The sequence below is a fragment of the Chrysoperla carnea genome, chromosome 1 (assembly GCF_905475395.1).
Source record: "Chrysoperla carnea chromosome 1, inChrCarn1.1, whole genome shotgun sequence".
NCBI lineage: Eukaryota > Metazoa > Arthropoda > Insecta > Neuroptera > Chrysopidae > Chrysoperla > Chrysoperla carnea.
The window spans coordinates 109,618,834-109,638,283 of NC_058337.1; the positions used below are offsets into that span (position 1 = coordinate 109,618,834).

A 19,450-nucleotide genomic window follows, 5' to 3' on the forward strand; every position below is an offset into this window, starting at 1 on the left:
GTGATGATCTGGTCTATTTTTGGGTGGTCAATGGCAAAAAAGCGAGAGATAGGAACCAATGACGGTTATTAGGTGAGGCTTTTGTATTCTAGCCAGCGGGCTAAATGCGCTTTTATTATTATTACCAAGGATAATAAATAAATATTCTAGGATTTATCGAATTAAGTTTCGGTTTTTTTCCCAATCTCCTAGATCAATTTTTTACTATTATAAATAGTGTAAGTTTCTCGTTCCTAATTTGGTGACGGTCTGCACACTGGTGTTTTGGCGAACGCACTTGGTTTAGAAATTGAACAAATAAATGATTATTTTTAAAATGTTAACGTTGCTAAAACAGCTTGCCTTTTTAAGCTTTTTAGAATAATTATATAATTTTTACTGAACGGAAAATATTTAAAAGTTGTCAATATTTAAATTCGAAATCGTTAATTAGGTATAACGCCTCCGCTTAATTTTGAAGAGATGATAGGCATAAAGGGGCGAAACTAATAATATTCTTTATTTTTACAAAAGCAAGAAATATTATGAAAAATGTATTAATTTTGTTTACCAAGCATTAAATGTAACTAACAGATGAAAAACTTGTATCTATTCTTGCAAGTAAGAGAAAATTTATGACCAATTTTAATATTCTCACAACATACAAATAAATATAAAATATTTATCAGCAAAATTGAACTATAGGAACAATATTTAGTATTCGAAAAGTGTGTCGATTATCATAGAAAACATAAAATTCAGCGAAATGTTTGTGATATTCATGTATGAACTGATCTTTTACTACATAGACGGGTCGAGAGAGGGGATATCGGCTCATATCGGGAAACCAATAGCTCCCCCAAAAAGTAAAGATGTTAATTTTTTTCTTAGATCACAGCTTACAGGTCCATGCGACATAAGACAGTTAATCGCAGAGGATTTTTAATACTAAGTAAAAGATGGTAGTAGCAGAAAATATGATGAAAACATGGTAGCAATTTTTTTGCTTCGTTTGAAATGGAATTTATTGGAGAGTGTTCTTGGCTATGTTTATATGTTTTAAGTGCGAGTTTAGGGTTCCGTATCCGAAGCAATTAAAAAATAGACGATGATCTTAAAAATCGGTTCATTTTGAGAATGCTCTTAGAAAAAAGGTAATTTAATAGAGATTGTTTTTAAATATGCTTCAAATGCTAGTTAAGGGTTCAGTATCCGAAAAATGTCTGGGGTTTTTTTATATTTTGTAAATTTCACTTGTTTCTCATCAAGTTAAAAAAAAGACCATAATCAAAGGCCCGAGAATTATCTATATATGAATTAAGTGCATAAAATGTTTAAAATTACTGGTTATATAAAATGCTTATGAAAATTGAATATTTCTCCTTGCAAAAAATTTTCTGGATCCGCATTTGGTATAACCCATCAGTAATAGTTTGTTACTAGGAATATAATAAAGATGAAATGATAAAAATCATATTTTGTGATGATGACTTGATTATATTTCAGTCAAATAGATGACACGTTATATAAAACTTCGAAAAGTATAATCAAAAATTGATAAAGTAATATAATTTTTTAAATAGTTTAAAACTTTATTTCGGGGTACAGGATAATGACTTTTTAAATCTATAATAATATTATAAATTTAAAAGTAAGTCTGTCTGTCTATCTGTTTGTTACGGTTTCACGCCTAACCACGGAATCAATTTGGATTATTTTCGGTTTAGAGACGGGTGGGACCTTAGAAAAGGGCATAGAGCACAAGAGGGTGAAATAGGGGAAAAAGGAAAAACAAGACTTCCCTTTTCATTTCTATTTACGCTAGCTAGAATGATGGAATTTTTTCCATTTAATACGTAATAAGTCAAATTAACAGGAAACTTCGGCAATTTTAAGATATACGACTCAATCTCCCAAAAATAAGACAAAAGCCCCTAAAACTACTTCTTTTCTTCTATATAATATGTTTGAAAGATGTGGTTTCTTACTTTCGGCGTGAAATTCCAACTTATGGTGAAAATCGAAAACTTTAGAATTTTCACTGCAAACCACCTACCTTCCCCCCAAATGAATTTGGTTTTTTCTACATATCATAGACTGTTTTTCCTGTGACGCGGGAGCGAAAAGAAGACTGCCTGCTTTTCTGTACAGGGATTGGAAGTTGGTGTTAAGAGGGCGGGCTAAGGGAGGGAAAGTCACTATGTATCATTGTCTTCATTTATTATGGAATAATCAGATTGTAGCAATGTTACGGACTGAGGGTTGAATTGACTTTAATTGTAGCTATTTACACCAATGTCTGTTTCTTTTGGAATATTTTAAGCTTGTTTTTTTCTTTCATTTTCTTTTTTCCAATAATGTGGAAAAGTACAAATAAACAATACTACGAAATAAATAATCATTAAAAATAAAAAAATAATATACACAGTATGACGTCAATCAACACACAACATATCCACAATACACAACAATAAATGTTTGGAATACACGAACGATATGTAAGGCGGAATGGGAATAGAATTGATGACTACATTTCTACAAAGGTCTAGAGCCAGGTGTACAATTTTATAGATATCATGTAGCATGCCTGGAAAAGGAGGATGTTGTCAAATTTGTTTCTGACAATTTTTGTCTCTACGAAAATTTTCATAACTTAAGACTTCTTTTTTTGCCATGCATTTGATGAGGCATATTTACCATTAAAAAATAAGTTTAATGTCTTAGATATCGACACCGTTGAGGTGCCGTCCGAGATTAACGGCAATATGATTCGAAAATAATTTCATAATATTCTGTCGAATCAGTCGAATTATATTTTGTTTATTAATTATTATACAGAGTTAGTTATTTGTGTGGTCCTCAAGGGTCGCACCAGACCGACCCACGGGAGAAGTCCACGGCTATGAAAATTTTCGTAGAGGAAAAACTTGTTTAACTCGATCTGTCAACCTTCCTGTCAACAGAATTTCCAGCCATTCCGAAATATCTGTATAATATCACGTCTGGCTTTAGACTACAGTTATGTTGTACGTTTTTGCTGCTATAATATAAAAGTTTGTTCGAATGTTATTTAAGTATGAGAAAACACTCAAGTTGTTTAGTTCATAAGCTGGTAGTTTTATTAGCTATAGTGTAGAAAGTTCTACGTATAGACAGATAAATATGTTTTGACATCGAATTGACTTTTCATCAGCATCACGAAATGTCGATAAAATGTTCTCATCTCAAATATGTTATCATTTTCTATAAAAATGACTAAATAGTGTGACATTTTATTATTTGGCTTATAATTTATGGTATATTTATATTAAAGTATGTGTGGTTTCAAAAAAATTGAAGAGGTTTATTTTTTTAATACCAAAAGTCTCGTATCTATTGAGAAGAAGTCTCGCTATGTCACTACTACTAATAATTGCATATCGATACTTTTAATTTCGTGGAAACCTGTAAATGTTTCAATTCGTTAACTCAATAGACAAAAAACAGACTTTCTGTTCTATAACGTGGCACGTCGTGTTTTGAAATCCTTTTTCAGAGACCAAAAATGTATTATATGAAATCACTTTTAGCCAAAAGAGTCTTACCAGGTGTATATAGTGGATTAAAAAATAGCTCGTCTTAATTCAAATGCATGATCCATGATAAACCGAATTAAAATCCGAGGGAAGGGTCATTCTCATCTCAGATGATTTTGGACTGTCTCCGACGATTGTACCCAAGAGGGCTCCCTGAAACATGAAATCTGAGTCATTGAAAACCTACAAGTTTTGCTTATTAGGCTGACCGTTAACACATAACAATTATTCTAATATTCAGAATATATTTTATTCATTGATACATTATTCTGAAGCAAGATACACAACGGTGCCCAAACATTTTTTTGGTTGGTTTGTGCTCTCGCAAATCAACTTATCTTAATATTGAATCTGTTTCATAGATAACAATACATCATCATCAAGGTACAACACTTTTTCTCTTCATTCAATTTTATGAATATGTAGCAAAAAAGTAAAAAATCTTGTTCAGTTAATTTTTAATAAAAAATTAAAATTAAAAATTATGATTTTTAATACTTTAAGTTAACTTTCCAACATGAATTGGTCTCTACCATCACAGTCACAGATCATTCTTTCTCATATCTTTCCCCGAAAATATAAACTTATGAACTGTATCGAAAGCGTAGAGATGAGATTTTTTTTCGCTACATTTGAACATCCCTAGCGCTACCCTCCTTTATTTTAACGAAACTCAAATTCGGTAGGCAGTGTTTTTTTCACGTTATTATGGCTTTGAACTCCAGTACACGCTCCTCCTAAATTGTGCTAGAAGTCCGTATGTTGGTTGTATAATTGTCAAGAATCTGCCTTTTGGGTTGTCAACTTACCAGGCGCCCTACCACTTATTTTATACAAAAAAAAAAAAAAAACATATTTTTCGAAGTTTTTAAAACTATGCACACCTCTTAAGCTCCCTCAAATTGAGTTGTGCAAATTAGTAAGCCATTTAAGTTACTTTCGAGTATTAGCAACTTCTCAGTTCCTCAAGCACCTTTTCCATATTTTTAGGCAATTTTTTTTGAAGATATGTGCTTTTTGTCTATTGTCAAAAAAATGATAAATCTTCAAACGAAGCCTAAAAATATAATTTTGTGGTATAAAAAAGGTGCTTGAGGAACTGAGAAGTTCTCATACTCGATTGTGGTAAGAATCTAATGGTAAGAATCATTAAATGGGGGGTAATATGACTTTAGTGATGATGCTCTGCAAGTTTTTTTATGATATGTGTGGTGTGCATACATTTATAATATTATAAAAGGTTTTCTTTCTTCATTCTAAAGTAGTTGATAGTTTTTCCTAGTATATCTAATAATACGTATAATATAATACAGTTTATTTTATATGAACAGCGTAGCAATGTTTGCTATTAAGATAATAATAATATAATCTTAAATATAATTTATACATCATGTAATGTTGATACAATGTGTAAAAGATACGCAGGCAAGTGTACTTGCAATGAATCATCTTTAGAAAAGCTAAAACTACACGTGCTTTCTGCGTGGTGCTGATAATTTTATAGTTATTCAATATAATTTACTTGCACTCAGCCACACACAAACACATAGCATATCTCACTTTCGTACTTGATGGTTTCTCAGATAGACCATCTTCACAAGCCAAGTTAAGCCAATTCATTCCCACAACAACAACAAAAAGTAGAATCTATATCCGTTAAGGAGAGTAATTCTGTATCATCAAATGTTTTAAGATCAAATTTTTCATTGCAAGTTCGATACAAGGATAAAACATTTACCAATACTAATCGACAAAATAAGATGCTAAAAAAACGTAACTCTGCATTACCTAATCGAATTACCTCAGAGATTGAAAAAATTACACATTTGCTTAAAATTGAATTTTGCATTGTTTATTTTTAAAAATTTTCATTTCGAAAACACTTGTTTTAGTATAGTTGCTTAAAACTGATCAAAAAATACAAAAATATTCTTTATTTTGAAAAAGTTTTGTACTTTGCTCCGCCCTCCTTTTTTTTATCTGCCAATGTTTCTCATTAACGAACTTGACCTTTCAAATACCCTTCTTGATAACAAATTTGATTCAAATCGGACTTAATGCGGCCTTTATGCTAATAAGCGTTTAAGAAAACGCGTTTTTTTTTAACGGTTATACATATATGGAAAACGCTCGGTTAAGTATAAAAAGCAAGAGTCAAAAGGTGTTATCGTCCATAAAAATATACAAAGAAATGTCGTCCAAAATATAGTATCATATGGTTTTCAAGTCCAAATTTCACCAGAAATACAGTGAATACAAAGAAAAAATGTTTTTTTTTTTTGTATTGAGTATTAAATCAAGATCAAATTCAAGTTATGAATAATAGCTACAGTAAAATTATTCGCCCTTAAATCATACTGAAACTTTTTGAACAACGCATCGTGTTAAACTTGGAAGTAGTGTTAGTATAATATGTAATCATACACCACAATATCGTACTAATAAGATGTAAGTTTATAAAGTAAATTAGCGATATAATTAAAATTAATACGATTTGATGTTATATAGAGAGAAAACATAATATTAAATAATTAAACTGTGTTAGTTCTATACGATTGGGGTTTTTAATTATTCTAGAGTAATATTATCACCAAGATGCTGTAAAAAACCAACTAAAATGCTATAAAAGTGGATAAAACATCCACGTAAAGAATGATCAGATAAATTGTAAACATTTTTAAACGGGAATAAAAACAAAACGGTATAAGATATCAATAACATTTTTTTAGTTTTAGACATTGTATCATGCCACAATATCATCCCAAACTAATAATTTTTGCAGTTGTAGAGAGATACATAGTATTGTAGAAGAGATAGAAAACTTGTCGCTTTGAAGTTAAAAATACTTTTCATAAATCATGCTTATATAAAAAAAAAATTAACAGTTTTATGGTATAAAAGAGTAAATGGATTACAATTTGTACAAAAAAAATCGCCTTGCTGTTACCTCGGGTGGCGTTAAATAACATGAAATCATTTTTTATTACAAATGTCTTAAACTTATCAATTTATTCTTAAACTTATATATATTTATTTTAGAAAAATCATATTAAAATATATGTTTTATATTAACCCAAATTAATCAATTACCAGAGGCTAGATTTTCCTTATATCCTTATCCAAATCTATTCATACTTCTATTATGAAATTTACTTTGTGATATTTTACATTGTATTTTGTTATAGAGCCTTGAAAAAGATCTAATTCACGACCAAACGTCAGCGATAAAAAAAATTATATTTTAACACTTATTCATTAATTAGATCATTAATTATTCAGTCTCAGATTTCTACGAACCCGATAACATAATAAATACAGGGACCTTGTTTTATTAGTAGCAGAACAATGAATTTGTGAATGGCGGAGTCTTAAAAGTAATAAAACTTCAAATTGAACGTATAAAATTGAAAATATAATGTTCAATACGAAATTCGTATTGAACATTATATATCAGACAGGCTGTATCCCTATTTATCCCTATTTGAATGGAACTGTACAACAATATAGCTCATACATCAGAATAACACATGAGCTAATTTGAAGAAAAAAAAATTAAATTTAATCTGACATTTCACTACTACATCTATCTATTATCATCATTTTGAACCATAAATTAAAGATTTTTGTAAAAATTTTAATTAGTAAATATCAAACAATTCATTGCCATCTTTTCAGATATACTCAATGAATTATGACTATTTTACACTTAACAAAATTGAAAACCATGCATATATTTTAGCTGTGTAAAACAATCCCTTCGAGTGTTATGAAAGAAGGATAAATGAGATCAAGAAAGGTGGAGGCTTTAAAACGGTGTTTTTACTTTTTAGCCCAGTGGTGCGGGCGGGTATCAAGCTAGTAAGATATAAATTTTCACACTTTTTAAGTGAAAACTCAAAATAGGTTGCAGTCTATACTCTATACTCTATACTTATAATCAACATCAAGGCAGACTGCATTAGTTTATAAGAACACAAATCAATATGAAACCATTTATATAATGATTATATACTATCGATAAACTTGAAAATGACGTTATGAAAATACTTCAATCACGTTATGAAAGCATGCACACAACATACACTCATACAAAAGTTAAGTAAACAAAAACGTTAAAGTGGTGATGCCTGGTATGCCATTCATTCTGTATGTTATTTTTGCGTATATTTTTTTACACTATTTTTCTTCGATGTAAGTAGAAAAGGCTAGTGTTATAATACACTAGAAAGCACTGTCCTATTCCACTTGCATCGAGTGTAAACATTTTATGCAAAAGAAACAAACTTATTATCGTTGTTGGAATATTACACTATTTTAAAAATTACCGGTTGGCTAATTTTTATACAGACTTTGATTTGTTTGTACATACGGCGATAATATTTATTTTTCCTTATACTTCGTTTGTCATAAATTTATGATAGTATTATTGTTATTTAAGAAAATAAATTTCATCATAATTGTTATTATATACCATTGGCAGCTGGAAGATGTTTTTCAATAATATAAACTAAGAAAATTGTTTTAAAAGTGTTAATTATTTTTCTACTAGCTGTGTCAAAAATGGTTGCTGGTTAGAGATTTAAAAAATTTAATAAGAAAGAAAATTTTTTCTCTGATTCACGTTTACATATACTTTTATATATTACCATTTTTACTGTTTTGCATACGCTGAGTATTCCCGGAATAAGGAATAACCTCTAACTCCGTGAACCCTCTTTTTATCGACTTATAGGAACGACTTCAAGAATAATTTTTTGAAAATTTGGTAAATTTTTGTGAGAGTTTTGTGTTTACTTTACTTCAAAGAGATGCTTATACTCATACTAACTTTTCGTGAAGCAAGCAAGACACGCAATTACGCGTGAATGGTAACATTTGCGTTGAGAGAAAGTTTACTGGACAAATAATTTGTCTCACTATAATTCGCGGCAAAGCTTTGCCTTTTAAGAAGAATTTACGGCATATTTTAAGCCCACTTGGAGTATAATGAGTGCCGTCTTTTAAGAGATACGTATATGGTCATACGAAGTTGTCGTGCAGTTGGCAAGACACGTAACTCGGCATCACGCTGAATCGTCACACCTTTTACTCCATTACTGGTTGTTTTGTTTTACTATACAATGAAATCGTCACGCCTTTCAAAATGGTGAAATTTCCAGAGGATTCTTCTTGATGAATATTAACGTCAGAAAGCACCAGACGAAAATTTGACAGATACGACTTTTGGCTCCTTACTTTATATTCTGAGATCATCAATTCTTTTTAAAATAATTCAATTTAAATTGTTAGTTATTTTATTTTCTATTTGAGACCGTATCAGAAAAGAACTTTGAGTACCACTAATAATATTAAAAACCTATAATGTAAATAACAGCGTGATAGTGGTTAAATATTATTACTTACGTATAAACACCACTCTATAATACATTCATCAACCGAAGTAATACTATTAACTTTTACGTTCGTTACATGTATCAAGTATACATACATATTATTATTACGAAACCATATAAAAAGGCAATTAGGTATATGTAAAAGTTCCATAATCATCGTTTCTCCTCTCTCAGAGGAATCAATTTTTCATCATCATAGACTATTTATGCATTAAATACAGTGTAATTCAAAAGTCGGTCCTTGGCATTATTTTAAAATAATATTTAACAATAAAGAATAATATAGCTGTTCGGATCATTTTAAATTCGCTTGTTTCAAGAACTGTTTTCGTCTTCAAAATAACATTTGTCAGATTATTGTCCAGTTTATAGCTTATGTTGTTGCGTGAAAATGTTGTGTAGTAAAATTTCGGTCGGAATTTTCTCTATAAATTATTTTAACCAGACTTACGTTTAAATTAATGCTACATAGTATAAAAACATTATATTGAATGTATACAGGTATTGTAAATATTTTAAATATATACGTTACATATAGTATGTATGTGTTTGTTTGTTTATCTCATATACCATATCTACTGAAGAATTAAGACGAAAAATAAATACTTTTATTAATTTGTGTGTAAGAGGGACTATCTTTCGTTACTTGCATGTCGTATAAAACCAAAAATTTCGTATCCAACACTGTTTATACATGGTATTTCAACAATTAACTCAGTTAATTGTTTTTTTTTGCGCTTGTTATGTTAATGTTTTAATTATTATGTTATATTTTATACTAGCTGGGAACTACCCGCTTTTTGGGCAACATCCCCACTTGCACCCCTCCCTCCACATTTCCTTGCGTTGGATAACAGTTTTGTAATGTACACGTCATGCTCTTTTATTTGATACCCCACTTAGGTATATTTGTAAATATTCGATATTTCCTTCCCACTTTCTCGCTACTCCTTTCTACCCTCCGAAGGTTAAAAAAATTTCTAAATGTAATTTAAAACATTCTGACCAAGTTTTGAACTATTAAAAGCCATAATTGAAAAATATTAATTTTTTATTCATGAACACCCCCGCAACCCCCCTTGTGGGTGGAATTTCGTAAAATCCGTTCTTAGCTGACCTCTACTTGGCAAAAGGAATATTCCTGCCAAATTTCAAGTCTCTAGGTCTTATAGTTCCAGAGATATCGTGATGAGTGACTATCTATATCTATAGAAAGTCTCCTATATATTTATAGATAGAAGATGTACAAAAATTTTCAATCCAACTCCTTCTTTATTCTTGTCTAGTATTTTTCTCATTGTGTGAAAAGAGAGATTCTCACTGAGAATTTCAGATATTCATCCAATTCTCTTATTTCTCAAATCTAGCTCCTTGGTAAATTTGGCCCACGCATAAAAATAAAGGAGGTCCATGTTATCTCTTATAAAGATACCTAAACTAATATAGAAATAATTAAGAGTACACACTTTTTGGATTCTATATTATACCATCTTATAATCTTAGATAGTTTCCAGAAATCAGTCAAATATCGTATAGTTTCAAATTGCATACCGACACGACCCTCAAAATATTTCAAGATATCTCAAAATTAAGTTTTCCCGTATAACAAGTGAAATACAAAATTTAAAAAACCCCCGACCTTTTTTAACGGATACGGAACCCTAAACACGCACTGGAAACATATCTAAGCCAATAAACTGAACCAATTTTGAAGATCATAGCCAATTTTTTGTTTTTTCGGGTACGGAATCCTAAACTCGCATGTGAAACATAGCTAACAACACTCTCCATTAAATTACCTTTCAAACCAAACCCAAAAAATCAAAGTCGATGAATCCGTTTTGGCGGTACGATGCCACAGACACACAGGCAAACAGACACACAAGCAGACACACCCACATAGCGATCAAACTTATAACACCCCTTTTTTTAGCTCTGGGGTTAAAAATAGTAGTTATGTTCTACATTAGTAATGTTTAAATAGTTTTACTATTTAAACGATTGAACGACTTTTGAATTACACTGTATCGATCATGCAATTATTATTAAAACGTTGCAGGATCGAGACAATTTTATAAAATTAATATGTATACGGGCTATAGATTTTATCATTTTATAATAATAATAAAAAAAAAAAAAAAAAAACGGAATAAAAAACTAATATCGTTATGGTTTAGAATTAAACTACGCTTGAGCATTTTACGTCATTATTAAATGAAAGCCTTGCTAGGTATTAGTGCAACGAGTTTTATAAAATCGTTTTGAAAATTCTTTGTTCAACAAATTTGTATTCAATTTGAACAGTGATGTGTTGGAAATCTATCAATTAAATATTTCAATTGCCGAAATTACAATTGGCTGGTATTTTTTCTATTTTGTTCCGACAGGTATGTAATTTAAATACTAATTGCTTATGAACTATTCTTATTTTGTTTTGACTCATAATGGTATCACAAAAACGTAATCCGTCAAAGCGTTTGTTTTTTAAGACGCTAAAAAGTGTATTCAAATTGTTCAAACAAATGTTGACTTAAGAAACAATAACAATGTGTGTTACCAACCAACGGTTTTTTTTGTGTAATATCTATCCGCTTGATTGTTGTATATTTTTTTGTGGTAGTGATTTTGTAAAAAGGGGCTGATATGTGAAAAAGGCACCGGAGTAGCGTGCGTAGCAAGCGCTCGATATTTGATTTCATTTATATTTAAAATGTTTGTTTCCCTATATTTGCACTGTACATACATATAAACCAAATACATGCTTTGTAGTCAAATAATGTGTTATTTTTAGCTTTATAATACCACGCAACTACAAAAATATATAATATATTGTGTGTAAGTACTGCTTATAAATTTGATAATATAGATATCTTTCTTCAATCATCAATACTCTAACTGAAGTCTTCTCTGTTCATCAAATAATGGATCTTCAAAGAACTAATAATTAAATTAAAATTTTGTTTTTACATCACCGACAACCTTTTATTTTTATGGTATTATTATAAACTACAAGATTGTCTAAATATTTTAGATAGTTTTTTATTACATTCTCTAATTTTTTTGATATAGAAATATCTAATTAAAAAGGATAACCTATATGATTCACCATTTTTTCAGATTTCTTTGAACGATAAAATGATAATAAAAAGCCCGACGACCTAACAATTTAACTCCAAACAAAAAACAAATAATCCAGGCTCGTGTGGCTTGCATGTAGTTAAGCGAATTTTAATGTAGTATATTTTTTTGAAAACCGCTTCTTAAAAAACATCAATTCTTTTATCTGTTGTGAAGGCGAAAAGGTTTGGAATTTTTCATCGAACATTTTTTTTCTTGTCATCTTCTTTTGCGTACTATGAGTGAACTAGTCCATCATGTCATCGAATTTAAAAAAAGAAATTTGTTTTATTACTATCACAATTTACTTCCCCCTAAAACAAAAGTTTTTAGTGTAACTTTAACCAAAAAATCGATTTTATTTTTTAGAAACTGTTTCTAAATAAGTAATTCAAATTTTTACGATTACAAACACGAATAAAACCATTATTGATTTTAAACAGTTAGTACCTCATTTTCATAATTATTTCTTAGGAAATTTACAGTAAAAAAAAACATTTGTTTATTTTAACAGAACAAATATGAATGTGAATAATAAAAACTTGAAATCCATTAGCGTAATATTTAGTATATCACAAACCGATCAAATGTGAGTCAACGTATAGAATTAGGGCAGTCGTATCGAAATAAATAATTGAATAATGTTTGTAATAGCAGTAAATTACCGATTGACAGCAATATACCTGCAAATTCGATACCTGGGGATGTTTGTATATCTTGCACAATGATAAGAACTAAGTGTGCTCTCAACGTTGCTTAGCTTCAGTGATCGGACGAGAAAAGTTATTTTTCACTTCAAAAATATATACTTCCTTTCTCTTGGTTTTGATCTTGGTTTTCAATATCGGTACGGATTACTGGAAAATTGAAATTGTAAAATATATGGAAAAAAGGAAATAAACAAAAGTATATTTTAGGTAATTCTCTGAGCTCTAGAGACATAAATGACATTTTAATTTGTTTTTATATAATAAAGTAGGTACATGGCGTTTACGAAAATTCAGGTTATTAGGCTGTTACCTAACAAACATTGTTTATTTTCAAACAAAAATTCGATTTCAAGAAATTTTGATAGTCAAAAATCAAGTTTTCAAACTATATTGATTTTAATTTGACAAACTTAACAAAAAACAGTTCAAACCCCAATACTCAACAGACGCTAAGTATTGAAACTGTTTTTGTTATTTATATATATGTATTCATTGTATATAATATGTATTCATCTAATGTCCGCTAAGTCAGTCAGTCAGTCGGGTACTAACTATTTTATATATCACTTGGAAACCATCTCGTTAGCCATTTATAATATATGCGCGTGTAATAATATTATTTGAATGACACATAAGAACTTCCATAAAAACTCTTCTTACTTCATATATTATAAAAAAGCTGGGAACTACCCGCTTTGCTGGGCAACATCCCCACTTGCACCCCTCCCTCCACATTTCCTTGCGTTGGATAACAGTTTTGTAATGTACACGTCATGCTCTTTTATTTGATACCCCACTTAGGTATATTTGTAAATATTCGATATTTCCTTCCCACTTTCTCGCTACACCTTTCTACCCTCCGAAGGTTAAAAAAATTTCTAAATGTAATTTAAAACATTCTGACCAAGTTTTGAACTATTAAAAGCCATAATTGAAAAATATGAATTTTTAATTCATGAACACCCCCGCAACCCCCCTTGTGGGTGGAATTTCGTAAAATCCGTTCTTAGCTGACCTCTACTTGGCAAAAGGAATATTCCTGCCAAATTTCAAGTCTCCAGGTCTTATAGTTCCAGAGATATCGTGATGAGTGACTATCTATATCTATAGAAAGTCTCCTATATATTTATAGAATAGAAAGATAGAAGATGGCTAATGAGATGCTTTCCAAGTTGTATATTAGTATTATACATATCCCACACGGATTGTCTTTACCAATTAAATATTACGCTTACGCTTTCATGTTTAGTTTTTCATGTTAATGGAAAATTAAAATATATTAAAATAAAAAAGTTTTTTATAATAATAATAGTGATGGGCAGAATAAAAACATGATTAGTTGTGTTATTATAGGTCATCCTATTATTATAATATCGTTTAATTAGTTTTTAATTTATCTAAGTAATGTGTAAAATAGAAAATTTATTTATCTTATAGCAAAATAATCTATTCAATATACCGGCTGATTCGCTAAGCCTGATAGTGAGAACTTTAATGTAAACACACGCATATATTATGAAAATATAATTGGTCATCTTTATTTCAGAATCATAATTTAAGCAGTAAATTACCGATAAAAAATAGCAGTAAATTACCGATAAAAAATAGCAGTAAATTACCCCCTACAAATTTTTCGGGTACGGAACCCAAAACTCGCATTTGAAACATATCTAAGAACACTTTGCATTAAATTGTATTTTCCTTAAAGCCTTTTCCAAACTGAGCCGATTACATAGAACTTTCACCATTCTAATATTCTGTACTATTTATTCAACCTGTATTAAGAGATTCTGATTATGTAAATTTATGACGATTTAATGAATATATTGCATGATACGTAATAATATTTTATGTTTATGTTTCTGTGCATAAATTTTCTAAACACAAAGAAAGTTTATGTAAAAAAGAATAACAAACATAGTTAAAAGCAACAAGTGAAATGAATATTGGCAATTATCCAATCATAGTAAAGCGTATCGATGAACTAAAGATAATTGAAAATATTTGTCTTTATAGTTTACGCCATTGTATCATAAATAAACATTAATTATACAACCGCAAGGCTTTGACGTTTGAAACTGTATATTATGCCGGTTTTCAACTAAACGGACAAACAATAACAAAACTTTTTCGGTTTAAGGTAACCATCCCTTTGGTTACTTTGGCGTGCTAATCAGTTTCGTTAACATCTAGGCAAAACGCAAAATAATAGAATAGCACATTTTCGGCACTTGAAAAATTAAGAATGTTTTTATTTTTAGGAAACGCATTTTAGTGTTAATATCTCAAAAACCAAAAATTTTTTAGTGTTTGTAAGGTCATGTTTTGATATTCTGGTCAGTCATGAAATTGTTTGCGATCCTTTCAAGAGAATACTTTGAATTTCGAAGCTCATTCTAAGCACCCAAGTTATTTGAAAATTTCTCCTTTCCATCAAAAACCATCGTTTTTGTAGCCACTGTAGTTATTGTTTAAGGTACCACTTTATAGTTGGTATTGAAAGGCAAATTTTCGTTGGGGGTCTTTGTTTCGCTTATCGTATCACATTTAATAATTTATTGTTTATTGTTATATTTTTCCCTTGAATTCATTTTACTCAGCAATGTTAGATAGGAAGAATGATTTATTATACTGATTAAAATATAGTCCACGATAACGATAATGTCTTTTGAAACAACAACAAGTTATTAATCTAATAATTATTAAGTAGTTTTCCTCTAACAATTTTGTGTTTTGCTACCGAATCGTGAATTAACAAAGGAGTTGAAAGTGTTAGCATTCAAATGATTACAAGTTTTTAATAATTTTTTATATTTTATGGATTCAAGAGTAAATTTTATATCAAACTTATAAAGGTTAAAAATTTTAATATTTTTGACATTACTATTAGATATTATGATGACATGTAGACCTTGAAGAAAATCGAAAGCACGACCTCTGATACACTGTACCAGTATTTCAGCCAAAAAAGCTAACAAGATATCTTCCTTATTAAACTGGGTTTCAGCAGGCATTGAATAAATAGAAGCATCAGAAACCGTGGTAATTTACATGAACACTGTATGAATGAAATGTTTAATAAAAAATGGCTCAATCTCTGAATGATCCAATCTTTCCATTGAACACTGCTATTTATAAGACATTTATTGCTGCTTATGACTGTCATAGGCTACTTGACATCATTACTGATTTTTTAAGATTCCAAAAACCCATTGTAACTAAAACTAATTTAACTTAACTAATAAAAAACTAAAATAAATTTTTGTTTGTTTCAGAATTATTTCGTTGTGCCGCAGAAGCTGGTGTTAGTGATATACTAAAATTATATGATATCGATGGTCACCTGTTGAATTTAAGTGCTGATCTACCATCAAATACACCACGGACCAGGTATACACTGGAAGTGGTTGCTGCTCATACAAACGGGATGCTATTGGACGAGGTATTTACAGCATCTTCTACTACTTCTACCACTCTCACGTCTTTTTATAACACAAAAGGACATAATGGTTACAACGTAAGAAATTTTAACCAATATTTTCAAATGATCAAACAAAACATATATCTGTTAAAAAACGCATTCAAGATCAAATAGAAAAAAAATTCAATTCTTTCTTCTATTTATTTCTGCTTCGAATGAACGAGTCGACATTTATTATTTGTATTTCATTTCTTTTGCGATAATATGATTAGAAATATTCGTTTGTCGTTGAACAATACGTTTATTATTATACCATGAATATATGAAATATACATAGTATATTAAGTTTAGTCCCGCTTAAAACCCGTTTGTAACGCTTCAAAATATTGATGCTACGAAAACAATTTAGGGGTTCATAGAATCACCCAATTAGTCCATTTCCGGTTGTCTGTCCGTCTGTCCGTCTGTCCGCCTGTATGCCCGTAAGCACGATAACTCAAAAACGAAAAGAGATATCAAGCTGAAATTTTTATAACGTGCTTAGCCCCTAAAAAGTGTCGAGTTCGTAAATAAGCAACATAGGTCAATTGGGTCTTGGGTCCATAGGACCTATCTTGTTAACCGTTAGAGATAGAACAAAAATTTAAATCTCAAAAATGTTTCTTATAAAAAAATAAACAACTTTTGTTTGGAACATTTTTTTGTAAACATCACTGTTTACCCACGAGGGCGCTAATTAGGTGCAAATTTCATAGTATGTATTATTAATATGGGAATGTCTGTTTAAGAGTGGATATCTTTCTTTATTTACGTGACGTCAAAATACAAACGATGACATCATCAACACTGTCTATACATGGTATAACAACAATTAACTCACTCAATTGTTTGTTTTCACTTGTTCATTGTAAATTATGCTTTTCTTCAATGAAATCGACAAAATGAATTTAAATGTGGATTTATTCACTAATAATTGTGTAATCTATGACTTCTTCTCATCTATCATGAATTGATCGGAAACATTAGTGCCATCGGTCAAATAAATCGGTGTGAAGTGATTTTGAAGCAATTGTATTCACCAGGTCCCTCTTTGATCCATGGGGTCCCCTGTGATCTATTGTGTTTTAGCTTTGTTGTCAAACCAGCTGATTGAAAACCACTAAGCTTTGAAGGGTTTTTCAACCGAAAAGGGCCTCCGTCTCACAAACAAACAAGTTTCACAAAGTAATGTGTGTTGGCTTTAAGAACTTATTAAATTCTTAAAAGTTACGTCGAACAATACATGATTTACAGAGCTTATTTTTGCTTTGTAAACTCTGTATATAATAATCGGGTATTTAGTAAGTGACGACAGAAACAAATATATCCACGTGACTACAAATGACGCATTAGACCACAAAAAAAACGCTCACTTTACACAATAAATTTTTCCTTGAATCAAGAATTGTTTTTTTTGAAACAAAATTATTTTTGAAGCAAAAAGAAATTGGCTTGTGGCAAGAAGTTTCCTTTCCTTTTAATATTCTTGAGCTAAGAAAACCATCTTTTGTTGAACTATTATTATATATTATTTCAAAAGCATTTATTAAAAATCCATTATTAAATTTTTTCTTTAAAATAAGGTTTATTGTAAAAAAATATTGTTTGTTTTGGTATATAACTTAATTAAACTTCATTCAATGGATAATAATTAACAAAACTTGATTACGTGTTTATTAAATTAAAACATATTTTGAGGTTAATTATAGGTTATTTGGTATAACATAATTCAATATTCATAATATTATCAAGTTGATTTGATAAAATAACATAGTTTGCAAATAATACATCTATGCAAACTTTATTCAATCAATAAATCAAAAATATTATTAAGTATTAAAAATTAAAATTGAACAAAAGACCAGAAAAATTGCCTTTGATAAATATATTTCTTTCCAAAAATTGATTAATTTCTTATACGAATCCTCGTTCCGTTCACTCCAAAATTATTTCATCTCAAAAATGCAGCCAGGCATATTTTATTTTGTATGACGGACAGCAACTCTGCCTTGTCATAGTTGCTTACACATCGACTGATCGATCCAGCAATCAATTCTGTGAACCCATCTGTCGGGATACGTGTAATCTGACATCGTATTTGTATTCACCGACCCAAAATACCTACTTGATGACAATTTCAAACCAAATTTCAAAAAAAAAAAACATTCAAAAACTTCAAATGTCCCCTGCCGGAGCCCCGTGCCCTCTATGACAAGCTTTAGTTGGGTGAATGTTCCTTGGGGTCCAATAAACGCGTTACAAAAAGCTTTCATAGTGCTGTTTCCCAACTTTTCCCCTATCGACACTTTTTTTCCGTCTTATTCACTCTACAATTAGAAGAATTTTGAATTTTACAAAAAGCACACTACTGTATCATTATCTTAAAAAATATGAATTTTCTGCTTTTTATTAAACAGGTTGGGCAATTTTATGTTAAAGGAAATTGATACATTAGAGGACCTGCCCACATTTTTGCCTTTGCCAACATCCACACATCTGTCCAAGTTCTGACAGTAGGACTACGAAAAATAGTAGATACAATTTCTTTTAAAATAATGACAAATTCGCAATTAACTTTTAGCTGCAAATTAACGCAAGAAAAAACTCGTGTCAGCTAAGATTTAAGGCTTATGATTAGATAAAACAACAGCCGGGGTACGGTTGTGCCATTACCTCGTTTCGAGAAAAAAATATGTCTATCTCCACTGTCTTTATTCTAAGTACACTACTAGGAGAGTATATTGCAAATATACCCCGCATATAGATCAGGACGCTTTTCCGGCTGTAAATCTATATAAATGGTAAACGGTCATTTTAAACCTACCATTTAATGAAATCTGATATAACTTGAACCATTCTGTATATTTACAACTATTTTCATAGGCAATGGATATTCCAAAAACTAATATATTTGATACTAATGAAAATAATAATATGTATCGTGTTTTGAATTTTCCATGTATGAAAGCTTTTCTATCAAGCTTTATTATAATTATAAAGTATACGGTATGTAGCTATAAAATTATATGTTTAGTAAGCTTTCACTCATATTTCGCATTATTATATTTTCTATTTTACAACTTTGATGATAATCTCTCATAATATGGAAATTTTCTAATTAGATGCACGATGCAATGTTGTCAAATTTAGTTCAAAATTTACGTCGTCCTTGGTAGTCGAACAAAATCGACATAGGGTGCCAGTGAGAGAGGTACG

At 30.0% G+C, this 19,450-nt stretch overlaps 1 protein-coding gene across 1 annotated transcript in view; it reads left to right on the plus strand.

The window, feature by feature from the left end:
- LOC123293439 (high affinity cGMP-specific 3',5'-cyclic phosphodiesterase 9A) overlaps positions 1-19,450 on the plus strand; it is a 188,121-nt gene that overhangs the window by 141,917 nt on the left and 26,754 nt on the right. The window contains exon 4 of the mRNA XM_044874266.1: positions 16,050-16,216. Coding sequence (XP_044730201.1) covers positions 16,050-16,216 — 167 coding nt within the window. The remainder of the gene's footprint in view (positions 1-16,049; positions 16,217-19,450) is intronic.